Source organism: Montipora foliosa, unplaced genomic scaffold (assembly GCF_036669935.1).
Source record: "Montipora foliosa isolate CH-2021 unplaced genomic scaffold, ASM3666993v2 scaffold_459, whole genome shotgun sequence".
Classification (NCBI taxonomy): Eukaryota; Metazoa; Cnidaria; class Anthozoa; order Scleractinia; family Acroporidae; genus Montipora; species Montipora foliosa.
Genome location: NW_027179766.1, coordinates 320,001 through 337,500, shown reverse-complemented (window position 1 = coordinate 337,500; position 17,500 = coordinate 320,001). Strand labels below are relative to the sequence as shown.

Genomic DNA, 17,500 nt, shown 5'->3' with positions numbered 1-17,500 from the left:
GAGGGGCTCAGTGCTTTAACAAAAAACAAAAAAGATCTTTTACCTTTTGTGACACAATACCAGCCATCAGTGTCAAACTTAAAAGAAGCTTTACTCACAAAATGGCATTTAATTCAAAATCAACCCCTACTTCGCCAAATTTTTAAAGAACCACCTATCATTTCGTACAAAAAAGAAAAATCCTTAAAAGATCTGCTTGTGAGAGCAAAACTATAAAAGGTTCCATATCAACGAGCCCGCAATGATGTAAACCGCAAAAGTCGCAAAAAAAGTAGCGAAAAAAGTCGCGAAGAAAGTCGCGAAAAAAGTAGGGAAAAAAATCACGAAAAAAGTCGCGAAAAAAGTCGCGAAAACTGAAAACAAGAGTGTAAATTTGTATGACACTTAACGGGCTCCGTAAAATCCCCATACGTTCACCGTAATTTAAGCCGTGTTTGCCCTCCAGCCAATATGGCGTCAGAAACCGTGAAAAGCAATAGAAAGTCTCCCTTTTTTCCATTAGCCAATAAGAGAGCGAAGCAAGCTATGAATTTGGTCGCGTCAGATTGAATAAAATTGAAGTTTCTCGCATTTTTTGTCTCTCTTTCTTCTCGTGTTTTGACTTAATTTTGACCCCTCTGCCTTTTTGTTATTGTAAAAAACAAGTTGATGTCAGTTTTTCATGCGTCTGTCCTGTTATTGACAATGAATTTCGTAATAACATTGTCAAAGTAGTCTGCGGATCCTTCCGACTATCGCCTCGTGGATCTACGACGTACCTTCAATTATAGTTCTTAGAGATCGTCATTTGGCCCAGGAACAACTTCGTGGCAAATTTTCTTGAAATTTTTAGCGTCCGTTTTGATCGCTATCCGGTCCATCAGCTCTCGCCCATGTAGATAAGAAATATACTTCTCCCTGTCGCTGACAATCAACTGTCAGAGGATGCGCTCATTACGCTGGAAAAACGTACGCTTGTTGGAGTGCATATCTGTCTTACTAAGTATCAAGTTCCTCCTTGCATCTTTTCAGTCCTGTTTTTTGAAGCTCAAGATATCCGTGTTCAAGTTCTTGATTTGTCGTTTCTCTTCTGGATGTCGTTTCAAATCGCCAAAGAGGCGACGGTAATCGTGCGCGTATGACCACAGGTGACCCAGGCTCACTGTTTTTGTCACTTACGGGTTTCATATTCTGAATAAATATAAAGAACATGTGGGGCGAAGACGAGAAGTTTAGGTCTGGAAACTTGCTAGAAAATTATCATGTGGCGAGGTGTTGCTGTCCTTAATATGTACACGAGGTTTCGGGAAAAATAGTCGCCTTCACCTTTCCTTCATAGTATAGTGGCAAGGTTGGAGGCTGACGGCAGCGTCGAGGCTCCAATCGACTCTTAACCAGCAAGATTTTTTGGACGAAAATCGAATCCAGTCGCTAAATAAACAAGCCAGTCTCGTGGAACATGACTTTCTCTAAATCCTCACCAGCTAGCAACGTGAAGCCAGCAGCGGCCTGAAGCCGTGAGGATCACAACTGGTCCAATTAAAAAATGGCACTCAGCTGGGGGCGCCTGGTGACGAGTATAATAAGTCCCCGTGGAGGGAAGGGTGTCCCAGATTGCTTAAATGTAAAACTCACAATCTGGTACTCCCTTCCCTCTAAGGGGACTGATTATACTCGTCACCAGGCGCCCCGACTGCTCTGCAGTGTAAGTTGTTTTACGTTCAACGGCATGTCAACAGATCAAGAAAACCAACAACTCGAAAATCAGCAAACCAGCAAAGTGTTGTCAGCAAATTCATGTGAATACTGTTTTTCCTACTCTTTGCAACGGTTAGTAAGCGAAAACTTGCATTTTAAGAGGTAAAATCCAACGTTTCGTAGCGCCGAAGTAAAACAAACAAAAAACAAAACAAAAAACCGGAGCGGTCCGTACTCAGGGTTAGGCTGGCAAAAAAGGGACCGCTGGTACGCGCGCAATTGGCCAAACCTATCAAACCTAGGCGAGGGACACTTACTGCATGACTCTTATCAAAATCTGCGTGCATCTTAGATTAGGTGCAATCCTGAAGAAAAATTCAATCAAATTATTAAAATCATTCTTTAAGACATTTTTTGGTCAATGATAATGTTCTTAAGAGATTTACAATGTGGAGATCATTCAAGTGAGGCCAACGCTACTTTATGCATGTGATGGATAAAGAACCTTCGCTGATCCACAGCATCAGGAACTTCTTACGCGACACCCAAGGACAGAGTAAAATCTCTGACCCGGGTGGGAATCGAACCCACGACCTCCGGATTAGATCACTGTTGCTCTACTGGACTGAGCTCCAAGGCCAGACGGGAGCAAGCCGTGGGAGTTTGAGGACAAATCGGCTCGGCCCAAGCCAGGTACTGACCCACCCGGTCAGAGATTTTTCTCTGTCCTCGGGTGTCGCACAAGAAGTTCCTGATGCTGTGGATCAGCGAAGGTTCTTCATCCATCGCATGCATACAGTAGCGTTGGCCTCACTTGAATTATCTCCATACACATACATACGCTGCTTAGGACGAAATGCACTTGCAATTAAATTCACAATAGTTTAAACCTTTTTACCCTCCCCCCTTCCCCAAAAATTATGAAAAAAACTTTCTCGGAAATACTATTTTGGGTTTGTCAGCGTAACTTGACATTCATTTAAGCGGTTTTTTTTTTAAACATGATCAGTATGGATTTAGAGCAAGATTGTTTCTGGACTGACACAGCAAAGCTATATACGACCATTGTATTTTATGTTTCTTCCTCTCGGCTTTTTAACCACAACTACCAAAATGCATTTCTATAGTTTTATATCAATTGTTTTTTTGTTACGCGTATCGGTTTTTACGCATGTTGTAGCAAGCTGGCCGCGCGAACGAAAGTTGGAGCAAGAGACTGAGGGAACGCTTGCAAGAGGACCCCCCCCCCCCCAATTTTAAAAAATAGGTACAAAATGCGTACTTGGGTTCTTATGCTCGTTGGGCCCTTACAGAATTTGGTATTGCGGTGTCACTCTTACCATGCGCGATTGTTTGAAAATTTGCCCTAACAGTGCAGCACTGAAATGGATTCCTTAAGTATGCTTCAAATTTCAGGACCTGTTCAGAATTTTACAGCTTTGACTGCTGCTAATCTTTCTCTTATTGCCATTTTCACAGTTAAGACAACTTTTGCCGCACACTACATCATCTCTATCAGCTATTTAGTAGGAACAGAAGCACTAGAATGGCTAAGAAACAAGCAGGGCACTGTCATACATTCATATGACCCTATACATGATTAAGCGAATTCTGAAATACAACTAGAATTCCAAGATGAATCATCAGTAGATGAGGTGTTCAATGAACAAGTACCCTCAGAGCTTGCTGCAAATCCCCAAACTACTGAAAATCACAGTCCATCAGCAATAACAATGTATAATCAGCCAACAGAAATATCTGATGATCAATTACGTCAATCAGTACAATAGGGTGCTTTCATGGATTAGAAATGAAATGGAAAACCTCAACAGCCTGAAGTCACAAAATGTTGAACCAGTTTATTTGTTTATAACTGTTGGTGGTGATGCTGGGGAAAGTCATTTGATTAAAGCAACCTACGACTCTTAAAAAACTTATAGACATGCTCCAATGAATCCTGAGAAAACAAAAGTCTTACTAGCAGCATCTACTGCAGTAGCAGCAATAATCATTGATGGTACAACCGTTAACACAGCATTAGCAATACCTAAAAATACAGGTGATTTCCTACCTGCAATATCTGACCAGGAAAGAACACAAATCAGATTATCACTGTGTGAGCTGAACGTAATAATAAAAGATGAGATCTCAATGGTTGGTGACACTACTCTCCTCCATATTCATCAATGACTAAAAGGGATATTTGATATTAACAACTCACAGCTTTTTGCTGGTATAAATGTTATTGCTCTTTGTGATTTATATCAGCTTAACCTCCAAAAGGGGAGTCAGGATGGCTTAGTGGTTATCAACCGTGCCTTCCTCCTTTGCGACCCAGGTTCATCTCTGGCCTCGAGGTCATATGTGGGCTGAGTTTCAGTCGATCTCAATCTGACTGCCAGGGTTTTTCTCCGGGTTCTCTGGTTTTCCTCCCTCATCAAGATCAGTAACATCTGGACGGATACCATCGTATAGGGATAACCTCTGGTATCTCTCCCTTTCATTGTTTTGAATGAATTAAGTTGGTATATTAAAATTACCTAGCTGTGATTCCTAAAGCTATGTTTACCCTGAAAGCCACAGATCAATATCCTAACAATGTCAATAAACAAGATATTGACAGAGTATTGGCAAGAGGAAGATCTGAAACTGGTGGACTTGATTATGAACTTCAGTTAAAAGAAACGGCAAGAGTGATGCTTACAGCTAATACTGACATCTCAGATAGATCAATCAATGGTCAGATTGGCACAGTAGTCAAAATATATGTCAATCAAAATACTCAAAGGCCATCAATAATATTCATTAAGTTTCATCATGATAAAGCAGGACAAAACATGATAAATAATAGCAATACCCAATATGCTAAAGAAAACAAAGTAGTAGCTATTGAACCCATCTTGGTAAAGATAAAAGTAAGACATAATAAGCTATGATTACCTGAGATACAAAGAACACGGTTTGCAATTACATTAGCATGGGCTTGCACTGTCCACAAAGTAAAAGGACTGACAATGGATAGAATAGTAATAAGCTTTCATTTTAACAAACAGCGAAGCTTTATCTATGGTCAAATATATGTTGCAATAAGTCGTTCTAAAAACATTACAAGGTATCTACGCTCTTGGAAAAGCATGTTCGAGCAAATCGTGAAGTACATGAAGAATATGAAAGATTAAGAAATACAGTATGGTATCCTTGGTCCGCGACTTTTCCGAAGCTGATGTTATATTTCCTCGTAAACTAAAATACCACCAAAGACAAATGTGGCCGATGATGTCTTGATTATTCTTCTTTCACATGACGAAATCTCAGCTTTCCTGCTATCGGTGATTGTGCGGAATCCCAGTTTGTTGACAGGTGTGTTAATTTGTCTTTCTAGAAAGTGTCTACTTTTGCAGCTCTGTAACTTCCATGGTCATGTTTACTTGGCTTGTGTAAAGATAAAAAACAACGGGAACACGTGTCTTTTTGCAGAACAGATTTACAAATAAACTAATTTCTGCGGTTGGGAACGAATAGGCCATTTTACAGTTGTTTGCTCAGCGACCAAGCCTATGAATGGCTGCGAGGCTGCCGGTGACCTTGCATTAATACAGACCTCACTGCTTTTATCATGTAAATTGTGTTGTTGTAACGCTAATTAGTCCACATTAACATTACAAAAGCATGAAGGTTTGTATCAAAACAGGGTCACCGGCAGCCTCGCTTCCATTGTTAGGCCTGGTAACTTAGCCACAACTGTAAAATGGTCTATTTGCTGCAGATTTCAGAAGCAATGGCCGACACTTGGAAACAATGACTCGCAATTACTAGTACCCAGTCTACTTGCCGGACTATTTATGCTCTGGGAGATCTGTCACTTGTGATGTGGTCCTCAAAGTGACAAACTGACTGACAATCAAGATCTGCCTCTGAATTAGCTGTCTGTACGCATACAATGCATAAGACCCCCAAAACCCGTTCGCTAACTAACGGGGGCTTCTGATTGGTGCGGCACAGTCACAATGATTGACAGGTGAGAAATTTTCGAGAAAAATATTTCTTGTTAGTTCTAGCGTGACAAAGACAATGGCGGAAGAGGTGGAAAGTTTTGAATCGTGTTGAAGCAGGGCGAATCGGTCTCGGTTTTACACCGAAAGGGAACAAGAACTGTCAATGCGCCATCTTTATTGTATAGATGTAATGGCCGTTTTGCCAACAGGATTCGGAAAAAGCTTATTTTTTCAGATGTTTGTCATGATGCACGGAGTTCCAAAAAATAAGAAAACGAAAAACAGGCTTCTCGAGTATCATCGTGATTTCTCCATTACAAAGCATCATACGTGGTCAAGTAAGTGGTTAAAATAAATTGTATGGGAATGACAGCCTGTGACGATATCCGTCAAGGAAATTCAACATTATTCAAGCGTCAGCTGAAGCCGGTATGGATAAGCGTTTCCATAATTCGCTAAAAGACGAAACGTTTCAACTGGGCTGAAGTAAGCTTTTCGTTCGCTTGTGAAAGATACTTTATATTTACGCAGAATGAATTAATAAAATGCATCAGAACTATCAGAATCCATATCTCTCTCAGGATCAAGGAAATAAACTGTATTCGTAAAATTCTCTGCTTACCTTGCCAATGTAAGCTCGAGTCCTATCAAGAGAAAATGAGGGGACAGAGAGGGAGGCTCAGGGCGTTGGCCGGGATATGTTATGTCCACGAAAGTTATTTTTAGACGAGCAGAAGTCTTTGTTCTAGCGAAAGTCTGTCTTCTGAGACGTCCGCATGCAGTCTTGCCTCGCTCTCAGGTTCTTAGTGAAAAGAGAAAATGATGGCGCACGTGGAAGGCTGATGAATATTTATTTTCTTTCAAACATCGGACCGAGTTTGGCCTGCATGCGGACGTCTCGGAAGACTTCCGCTCGTCTAAAAATAACTTTCGTGGACATGACATATCCCAAGGGCTGGACCGGGAGCCTCCCTCTCTGTCCTCTCATTTTCTCTTGGTCCTATATAACGAATCGAGACAAGATGAAGACAATTACGCAGCTCCCCTGTTAAATCTTCTCTTATATTGTGAGAAGCAAGCGGCTCCTTTGCACAGTCATGCGATTGTTTTGAACACTTCTACTCTCTATTTACGATTTCGTGACCATTTGACCAAAAACGTACTGTGGATTATAAAAATAGCAAGGAGGTTTTTCTGTAATTTCCAGGAGATTTAGTACGATTCAATTCGTAAACCACTTTGCACTAAGAAATAGCCAACAAGTCGCACTGAAATCGAAGGTAGATTAAAAATCGGAACTAAAACCTCTTGAATGGTTTCATGGTCTGCTTTGGTGGAGTTTTGCATTTAGCGGCCTTACTACCCATCTCCCATCGAACTCTGTATGAGTTATGTTCCTTAATTTCGTATTTTACCGAGTCGGCAGATTCCTGATGAAGGCCGTGTGATATGGCCGAAACGTCGATCATTCGTCTATAATTTTCCAGTAAGTGAATTATTTTCGTTTTATCATACTCTCAACTGATGACTGATACAATTCATGGTCAAGGTTATCTGTTATTGGCTAATTTGTTAATAAGACGTCAATCAGCGCATTTCAAGTCAACCATTAAAAACGGGGAACGTTTTTGAAAAAAAAAAGGGGGGTCTTCTTGTAAGCGTTCCCTCAGTCTCTTGCCCCAACTTCGGCGCGGCCAGTTTGTGGAAAATCGTTTGGGAGCTCTTCTTTCGAACAGGAACGGCTGCTGCGTAGGCTATACTGAAAACTATTATTCTGCACGCAGAAAACTCGCAGAAGTGTTCATGTAGTTGGTGAGTTCTATTAAACGTTTTCTCTTTACAGCTGTCTTTTCAGGTTCAATGTGAGTTACTTCAGTTAGTTTTAATTTCTCTGGTACTAGCTCTTAGACAATCATGTATAACTGTGGCCAACTTGTTTTCCTGTTTTCTGTTCCAAAGCACTTTCTCCGACTGCAAAGACAACTGTTAGGACCACATTCGGTCTTTGACTCAAATTACATCAGCAATCACAGACATAAACAACACACTACGCAAGAAGAAAAGTGAATTGATTCACTGTGAAATCTTAAGAAACAAATTGAAAAGATGCTAAGGCAAAGTGTTTGACTTTCCACAATTTTCAATACTAATACTAATATTTGTACTTTTTTTCTGGCAGGAAACTATTCGATGACGACAAGTGCAACTCAAATGCCCTCTACGCCACGTATGTATTGAAAACCTTTCATTTAAATTCTTTAAGATTCACGGATTACAACTCAAACCTTTTTATTGGTCTCTGGCGCCCTTAGCAATGAGATCATTACCCCGGGGAAAGGGGGGGGGGGGGGAGGGTACTAAAAAAAAAAATACTGGGAGGCTCCGCCCCGAGGTCCGACCCTTTCCCCTTTTGGCAGACAAGATACCCATTTCGTATACCTTCCATTGGAAAATAATAAGAGGCCCTTTTAAATACCTAAATAAAAGATTTCCCCACCCTTTCATATACCTTTAGCCTAAAAAAGGTACCCTTTCGGACGGAGCTTCCCCGTATAAGCCTTTATAGGCCTATACGCCCGGGATCATTCTAAACATAGTACAATTTTACCAATGAGATCATTCTAAACATAATATATATATATATATATTTAGCCAGGCTTATGAGCGGAGCTCCACAGTTATTTCTTTATACTGGATTTTAATGCGATAAACTAATGTCAATGCCCAGATTCGAGGCAGGACTCTAGTAAGGTCTTCTCTATCGTGATTATATTTTTTCACCTTTTTGCTGCACAACCAATTTATGCATCCTAAACTCAGACTGAATTAGTCCTGTCACTAAAAATCATCCTTCGCCTCTTTGATAAAACCAATACTGAAGTCAAATGAAATCATGTTGCCTCGCAGTTATGAGCGCAAATTTCAATTGCGTCGAGAAGCCTGAAAATTTTCAGGACTTCAACGGGGTTTGAACCCGCTACCTCGCGATACCGGTGCGATGCTCTTACCAACTGAGATATGAAGCCACTGACGTTGGGATCATAAAGGTGCAGCTTCTATAGCATTCTAGAACTGTTCTAGTTAGAGGAGCTAGGGATCGTTTGATATTCTAGAACTTTAGAACCCCCAAAATATCTTATATATTCTAGATCTTTAGAAATCGTAGACTCACAGCATGGACCATAGATATTCTAGAACTGTAGAACGTTTAGAGATTTTAGAAGCCCCAAAGGCCCTCAGTCTTTTTTAAAATAACTCTAAAATAAAAGATATCTATAGATGATGTGACAATATCAAACGATCCCTTTGGGGCTTCTAAAATCTCCAAACGTTCTACAGTTCTAGAATATCCATGGTCCATGTTGTGAGTCTAAGATTTCTAAAGCTCTAGAATATGTAAGGTATTTTGGGGGTTCTAAAATCTCTAAAATCTCTAAAGTTCTAGAATATCAAACGATCCCTTTGGGGCTTCTAACTAGTCTCGTTCTTTCATTCAAATTTTAGCTTTCATGTTACAGTTCGCTTAATCACATTCTTTACGAGATAGTGTGATGAATATAGCACTCGTTTACCTTATTAAGCCCAAGTGCTTGTTTCAGTGATTAGGCCAAAGCACTCTTTTAAAATTTTAGCTTTCGTTTTACGGTTCGGTTATCTACACTTTTTACCGAGATCGTGTAAAAGGAAAGGAAAGGAAAGGAACTTTATTTAAGTGTCTAATCTTCTAGCGCCGTAGAGCACTAATCGGGGACACTGTAAATTGAAATTAACAAGTTAAAGCAAATCAAGTCAAATGTTGGTTTTTGAGGGGAGGGGAAACCGGAGTACTCGGAGAAAACCTCTCGGTGCAGAGTAGAGAACCAACAAACTCAACCCACATATGACGCCGAGGCTCGTTTACTGATTAAGCCTAAGTGCTCGTTTCAGTGATTAGGCCTAAGCACTCTTTTAAAATCTTAGCTTTTATTTTACGGTTTGGTTATCTACACTTTTTACCGAGATCGTGTGAAGAATATAGCACTCGTTTCAGTGATAAAGATTTTAGCTTTCATTTTACGGTTGGGTTAACTACACTTTTTACCGAGATCGTGTGAGGAATATAGCACTCGTTTACTGATGAAGCCCAAGCGCCCGCGTCAGTGATCAGGCTCAAGCACTCTTTTAAAATTTTAGCTTTGGGGCTATGTAGCTTTCACAACATGGGCCATGGATATTCTAGAACTGTAGAACGTTTAGAGATTTTAAAAGCCCCAAAGGGATCGTTTGATATTCTAGAACTTTAGAGATTTTAGAGATTTTAGAACCCCCAAAATACCTTACATATTCTAGAGCTTTAGAAATTTTAGACTTACAACATGGACCATAGATATTCTAGAACTTTAGAACTTTTAGAGATTTTAGAACCCCTCTTCCGTTCTAGCACAGCATGAACCTTTTAGCTATAGATTTCTAGACTTTAGAGACATGCCCTCAGTCTTTTTAAATAACTCTAAAATAGATGATAGCTATAGATGAGTTCTATCTTCTAATGACAATATCTGCACCTTTCTCGTTGGGAGCTGGTCACTTCTGGGTTCACAACTTCCCGTGATAAGTAATGATGAGTGAAAGATATATATGAAATACATCATATATTATTGCACTGTGGGTATGAAATCAAATGAAACAATGTTGCCTCGCAGTTATGAGCGCAAATTTTAATTGCGTGGAGAAGCAATTTTTCAGGCTTCTCGACGCAATTGAAATTTGCGCCCGTAACTGCGAGGCAACATGGTTTCATTTGATTTCATACCCGCAGTGCAATAATATATGATGTATTTCATATATATCTTTCAATACTAAGTCGTTGATGCATAATGTTACAGCAGTTCCCACCTAAAACTTAAGTATCCTTAATTGAATTTTCTTGTTTTTGGTAGTTGCTTGATTATTCTCTGGCAATTTAGAAGGATGAAATTATGCTTTAGCTAGCATTTCTCCATATATGCAACCTAACAAAGTGCTCTTTTTCTTTTTTTCTTTCCTAGGGTCGTGTACACATAACTTGACTGATCTTAAAGGAAAATTCTGGAGTCCGAATTACCCATCCAGATATCCACATCACCTGAACTGCACCTGGTATATTACTGTAACACCAGGCAGCTACATTTACTTGCAGTTTTTCAAGTTTTATCTGGAATATGGTGGAAAACACTGTCGGTATGACTACGTGGAAGTATCGGACGCAAACTATCCATCGAGTTCCATACAAATAAAACGCTGTGGCTATCAAAATCCTTGGTGTGTTTGGAGCACGACCAATGTCCTGCAAGTTCGATTCGTTACTGATTTGTCTGTTTCAGCTTCAGGCTTCATGGCACAATATACATCTTACAGGAATCCTGGCAGCGGAAACTGCCTGTCTCTTAATGCAACACAATGTAAGGAAATACACATTGAGCATGTCCAGGAATGACCCTAATTAGATGTAAACAGATTTTGATAAGGGTTACGAAGTGTCCTTTTACCCTTCTCCTCAAATTTGACATATTCTTACATCTGGAAACTAGCAGTAATGAGAGATTAGGGAGAGTGTTTGAGTAGCCTTCCTTTCGTTGAGATATTCACATCCATTAAATTATTTTACATTTTTACTGAAGATAGTAGTCTTGCATTAATTGCGAATTTAATCTAGATGCATCACAGAGACAATTTCATGTTTGTTTGTTTGTTGTGTGGAGGTTGAGTTGCTTTTTAAGTTTATCGTCACATTTACATGTTCTATTGATCCAAATATTATCTGCTAGCAGAGGTTTGAGAATCGATACTATTAACGAGGGCTGGCTTTTGTATACCGGACTAATATGGCGCAAGACAAAAGAATTGTTGTATCGATTAGCAATTGCGTATGAACCAAGGACGAATTGCAACGTCTGTTTCCTAAAAACAAAACAACAACAATAACTACAAGAAACCAGCACTACACAGCTTTCCGAAGTTTTGATAAATAACATCAATCATACTTGTTGCTAGTCTCCATCGCAACCGTTTTTGGCAATGTCACGCAACGCTCCCACGAAAGAAACGGGTGCTCACATTGGAACCACATTTCTTTCTCGGATGGAGCCAATCACAGCTACAGTTCCATTTTCTGGAACTGTATCATGCGACTCGACCAATAGTACCTCTCATTTCAGGAATGCGCTCGATCACCACAAATATGCAGGTCTGTTGTTTGTATTTTGAAAGCGACCGCGTTAACCGAAAGAATGAAAGGATGTAAATATAATAACATTATTCAATATTTTTATTACCTTCAAATTTTCCTGTACGCACAACGTAGTCTCACCTTCCACCATGTATGTGAACAGAGCTGAAATCAAGCCAAACAAAAGTGTAGTCAAAATCTAACCGCGTTTGTAAAAAACCTAGGTAGCAAGGCTTTCTATTACGGTCTATAAGGTCTTGCCTACGTCTAAAAAAACAGATTCGATCTGCGGCCAATAACCCGGCAAATGTACAAATAGTTTCCAGTACTATATACTGTTGCAAATATATGGGTACTATTGCCGTCGAAAATAAGTACACTTTCCTCGGCGTTCAAGACTTTTTCGGTCAGAAACCGCAAAGAATGCTTTTTGCCACACTCAATTGACTTACCTTTTTTGTCGTTTTAATCGACCGTAAAAACAATGGAAAAGGAATGTGGCTCAAATGTGAGCAGCCGTTTCTTTGGGGGGAGCATTTCGTGACATCGCAAGAAACGCCTGCGAAAGAAACTAACTTGTTGCTAAATATCAAATAAATAAACAATTTCACTTAGGGAGAAAAACTCAAAAACAAACGCTTCAAGCTAAGTCGCAGGCAGCGCAGGTTAACGGGAGCAAATCGATCACATGTTCTGAGCCTGCAATATTTTGTTCATTACGTCACGCTACGTGGGCACGAGGTGTCCCGCATCAAATCGAGGCGAGTAGTCAGTCAAACGAAAAGTCTCAAATAGACAGGATCAGTAAGCGTCTCACTTTGCTTGAAGGGAATAAACGCGATAACAATCACAAAGTTTCTACTGTCGTAGTAAACATAAAACGGTTGCGATTACCCTAACTTTGAAATGATATGAAAGCTATTGTTCACTGGATTGTTGTAGGTACATACTTGACTCTTAGGTTTAACGGGACTCTTACTGCATGACTCATATCAATATCTGCGTGCATGTTAGATTAGGTGCAATCCTGAGGAAAAATTCAATCAAAAATATTAAAATCATTCTTCAAGACCTTTTTTGGTCAATGATAATTGAAATAGTTTATACCTTTTTACACATCTTTCTTCCCCGAAAATTACTAAAAAATCATTCTCGGAAATACTATTATCGGCTTTTCAGCGTACCTTGACACTCATTTACGCTGTTTTTTTTTTTGTTTTTTTCACGTAATCATCCTGGATTTACAGCAAGATTGTTTCTGGACTGACGCGGAAAAGCTGTCTACGACCATTGTATTTCAAGTTTCTTTCTCTCGGCTTTTTGTTTTAACCACAACTACCAAAATGCATTTCTATAGTTTTATATCAATTGTTTCTTTGTTATGGACATCGGAATTTACGCATGTTGTCGCTGATGATCTAATTGGAAATCTTGGATGATGCACATTAAGTGATAGTTTATACAACACCTTATTCCAAAATGGCCGCCATTTAGATATTCTTTTGTTTTTATTCAAATTGGACCTTGATGCCTCGTTCAAGGCAAAATATTCTTTTGAATTTTCAGCTCAAGAACGAGGCATCAAGGGCTAATTTGAATAAAAACAAAAGAATATTTAAATGAGGGCCATTTTGGAATAAGGTCTATACATCCTAAACTCAGACTGAATTAGTTAAGGCCACGTTACACGAGGCAATTTTTCTTGCAACTCTCATCGCAACAAACGTTGCGTTGCAAGTTGCGAGGAAAAAATTCACTTGTTACCCATTTTGCAACTGCAATTGTTGCTTTGCGAGTTGCGAGAAAAGTAGAACGACCCTCTACTTTTCGCAACGTTGCGAGACAAGTTGCTTGCGTGTGACACCCCCTCTGCAACTCGCAACGCAATTTTGTCAGAATGGGCCAATTAGAGCTCATCTTTCGCTCGCGGGAGATTTCAAGATGGCGTCCGCCATCTTGTTTGTTATTGTATGCGTTGCAAGTTGCGAAAAGAGTTGCAAACGTGTGACACCTCCTCTGCAACTTGAAAGGTTTTTTATTCGTATGCGTTGCGTTACGAGTTGCAAGAAAAATTGTCTCGTGTAACATAGCCTTTAGTCCTGTCAAAATCTGTCGTAGCATGTTCTATAAAACCAATACTGAAGTTTTCAATGTATCATGTTGTAAAAGTTTCCCATTTTCAAACTTCTGTATGCTAAATAGAATTTTTTGGTAATTGCTTGAATATTCCCTGGCAATTTAGAAGAACGAAATTATGGGTAGGGAACAAATACGCTTTAGCTAGTCTTTCTCCATAAAATTATATTAAAGACTAACAAAGTGCTCTTTTTTTTCCTAGGGTCGTGTGCACATAACTTGACTGATCTTCAAGGAAACTTCTCGAGTCCGAATTACCCATCCAGATATCCACATCACCTGAACTGCACCTGGTATATTACTGTAACACCAGGCAGCTACATTTACTTGCAGTTTTTCAAGTTTTATGTGGAATATGGTGGAAAACACTGTCGGTATGACTACGTGGAAGTATCGGACGCAAACTATCCATCGAGTTCCATACAAATAAAACGCTGTGGTTATCAAACTCCTTGGTGTGTTTGGAGCACGACCAATGTCCTGCAAGTTCGATTCGTTACTGATTTGTCTGCCTCAGCTTCAGGCTTCATGGCACATTATACAACTTACAGGAATCCTGGCAGCGGAAACTGCCTGTCTCTTAATGCAACACAATGTAAGGAAATATTCATTGAGCATGTCCAGGAATGACCCTAACTAGATGTTAACAGATTTTGATAAGGGTTACGACGTGTCATTTTACCCTTCTCCTCAAATTTGACATATTCTTATATCTAGAAACTAGCAGTAACGAGAGATTAGGGAGTGTGTTTGAGCAGCCTTTCTTTCGTTGAGATATTCACACCCATTAAAATATTTTATATTTTTGCTGAGGATAGTAGTCTTGCATTCATTGCCAATTTAATCTAGATGCATCACAGAGACAATTTCATGTTTGTTTGTTTGTTGTGTGGAGGTTGAGTTGCTTTTTAAGTTTATCGTCACATTTACATGTTCTATTGATCCAAATATTATCTGCTAGCAGAGGTTTGAGAATCGATACTATTGACGAGGGCTGGCTTTTGTATACCGGACTAAAATGGCGCAAGACAAAAAAATTGTTGTATCGATTAGCAATTGCGTATGAACCAAGGACGAATTGCAACGTCTGTTTCCTAAAAACAAAACAGCAACAATAACTACAACAAAACCAGCATTACAGAGCTTTCCGAAGTTTTGATAAATAACATCAATCATACTTGTTGCTAGTCTCCTTCTTAACCGTTTTTGGCAATGTCACGCAACGCTCCCACGAAAGAAACGGGTGCTCACATTGGAAACCACATTCCTCTCTCGGATTGAGCCAATCACAGCTACAGTTCCATTTTCTGGAACTGTATCATGCGACTCGACCAATAATACCTCTCGTTTCAGGAATGCGCGCGATCACCACAAATATGCAGGTCTGTTGTTTGTATTTTCAAAGCGACCGCGTTAACCGAAAGAATGAAAGGATGTAAATATAATAACATTATTCAATATTTTTATTATCTTCAAAATGAAATTTTCCTGTACGCACAACGTAGTCTCAACTTCCACCATGTATGTGAACAGAGCTGAAATCAAAGCAAACAAAAGTGTAGTCAACATCTAACCGCGTTTGTAAAAAACCTACTAGTAAGTAGCAAGGCTTTCTATTACGGTATATTAGGTCTTGCCTACGTCTAAAAAAACAGATTCGATCTGCGGCCAATAACCCGGCAAATGCACAAATAGTTTCCAGTACCATATACTGTTGCAAATATATGGGTACCATTGCCGTCGAAAATAAGTACACTTTCCTCGGCGGTCGAGACTTTGTCGGTCAGAAACCGCCATTTAGATATTCTTTTGTTTTTATTCAAATTAGACCTTGATTCCTCGTTCAAGGCAAAATATTCTTTTGAATTTTCAGCTCAAGAACGAGGCATCCAGGGCTAATTTGAATAAAAACAAAAGAATATTTAACGTAGTCTCAACTTCCACCATGTATGTGAACAGAGCTGAAATCAAGCCAAACAAAAGTGTAGTCAAAATCTAACCGCGTTTGTAAAAAACCTACTAGTAAGTAGCAAGGCTTTCTATTACGGTATATTAGGTCTTGCCTACGTCTAAAAAAACAGATTCGATCTGCGGCCAATAACCCGGCAAATGCACAAATAGTTTCCAGTACCATATACTGTTGCAAATATATGGGTACTATTGCCGTCGAAAATATGTACACTTTCCTCGGCGGTCGAGACTTTTTCGGTCAGAAACCGAAAAAAAATGCTTTTTGCCACACTCAATTGACTTACCTTTTTTGTCGTTTTAATCGACCGTAAAAACAATGGAAAAGGAATGTGGCTCAAATGTGAGCAGCCGTTTCTTTGGGGGGAGCATTGCGTGACATCGCAAGAAACGCCTGCGAAAGAAACTAACTTGTTGCTAAATATCAAATAAATAAACACAATTTCACTTAGGGAGAAAAACTCAAAAACAAACGCTTTAAGCTAAGTCGGAGGCAGCGCAGGTTAACGGGAGCAAATCGATCACATGTTCTGAGCCTGCAATATTTTGTTTATTACGTCGCGCCACATGGGCACGAGGTGTCCCGCATCAAATCGAGGCGAGTAGTCAGTCACACGAAAAGTCTCAAATAGACAGGATCAGTAAGCGTCTCGCTTTGCTTGAAGCGAATAAACGCAATAACAATCACAACGTTTCTACTGTCGTAGTAAAAATAAAACGGTTGCGATTACCCTAACTTTGAAATAATATGAAAGCTATTGTTCACTGGATTGTTGTAGGTACATAGTTGACTCTTAGGTTTAACGGGACTCTTACTGCATGACTCATCAATATCTGCGTGCATGTTAGGTTAGGTGCAATCCTGAGGAAAAATTCAATCAAAAATATTACAATCATTCTTCAAGACCTTTTTTGGTCAATGATAATTGAAATAGTTTATACCTTTTTACCCATCTTCCTTCCCCGAAAATTATGAAAAAATCATTCTCGGAAATACTACTATCGGCTTTTCAGCGTACCTTGACACTCATTTACGCTGTTTTTTTTTTAAACATGATCATACTGGATTTACAGCAAGATTGTTTCTGGACTGACGCGGAAAAGCTGTATACGACCATTGTATTTCATGTTTCTTTCTCTCGGCTTTTTGTTTTAACCACAACTACCAAAATGCATTTCTATAGTTTTATATCAATTGTATCTTTGTTATGGACATCGGAATTTACGCATGTTGTCGCTGATGATCTAATTGGAAATCTTGGATGATGCACATTAAGTGATAGTTTATACAACACCTTATTCCAAAATGGCCGCCATTTAGATATTCTTTTGTTTTTATTCAAATTAGACCTTGATGCCTCGTTCAAGGCAAAATATTCTTTTGAATTTTCAGCTCAAGAACGAGGCGTCAAGGGCTAATTTGAATAAAAACAAAAGAATATTTAAATGAGGGCCATTTTGGAATAAGGTCTATACATCCTAAACTCAGACTAAGTTAGTTAAGGCCACGTTACACGAGGCAATTTTTCTTGCAACT

The 17,500-nt window shown here is 39.4% G+C and overlaps 2 protein-coding genes across 2 annotated transcripts in view; one reads left to right on the top strand and one right to left on the bottom strand.

Moving 5' to 3' along the window:
• LOC137989442 (lactadherin-like) overlaps nt 1-17,500 on the bottom strand; it is a 433,868-nt gene that overhangs the window by 216,149 nt on the left and 200,219 nt on the right. The gene's annotated exons all lie outside the window — the stretch shown is intronic.
• Nucleotides 3,628-17,500, top strand: part of LOC137989465 (dorsal-ventral patterning tolloid-like protein 1) — a 14,978-nt gene continuing 1,105 nt past the window's right edge. Inside the window, exons 1-4 of the mRNA XM_068835281.1 lie at nt 3,628-3,736; nt 4,222-4,416; nt 10,700-11,092; nt 14,198-14,590. Coding sequence (XP_068691382.1) covers nt 3,628-3,736; nt 4,222-4,416; nt 10,700-11,092; nt 14,198-14,590 — 1,090 coding nt within the window. The remainder of the gene's footprint in view (nt 3,737-4,221; nt 4,417-10,699; nt 11,093-14,197; nt 14,591-17,500) is intronic.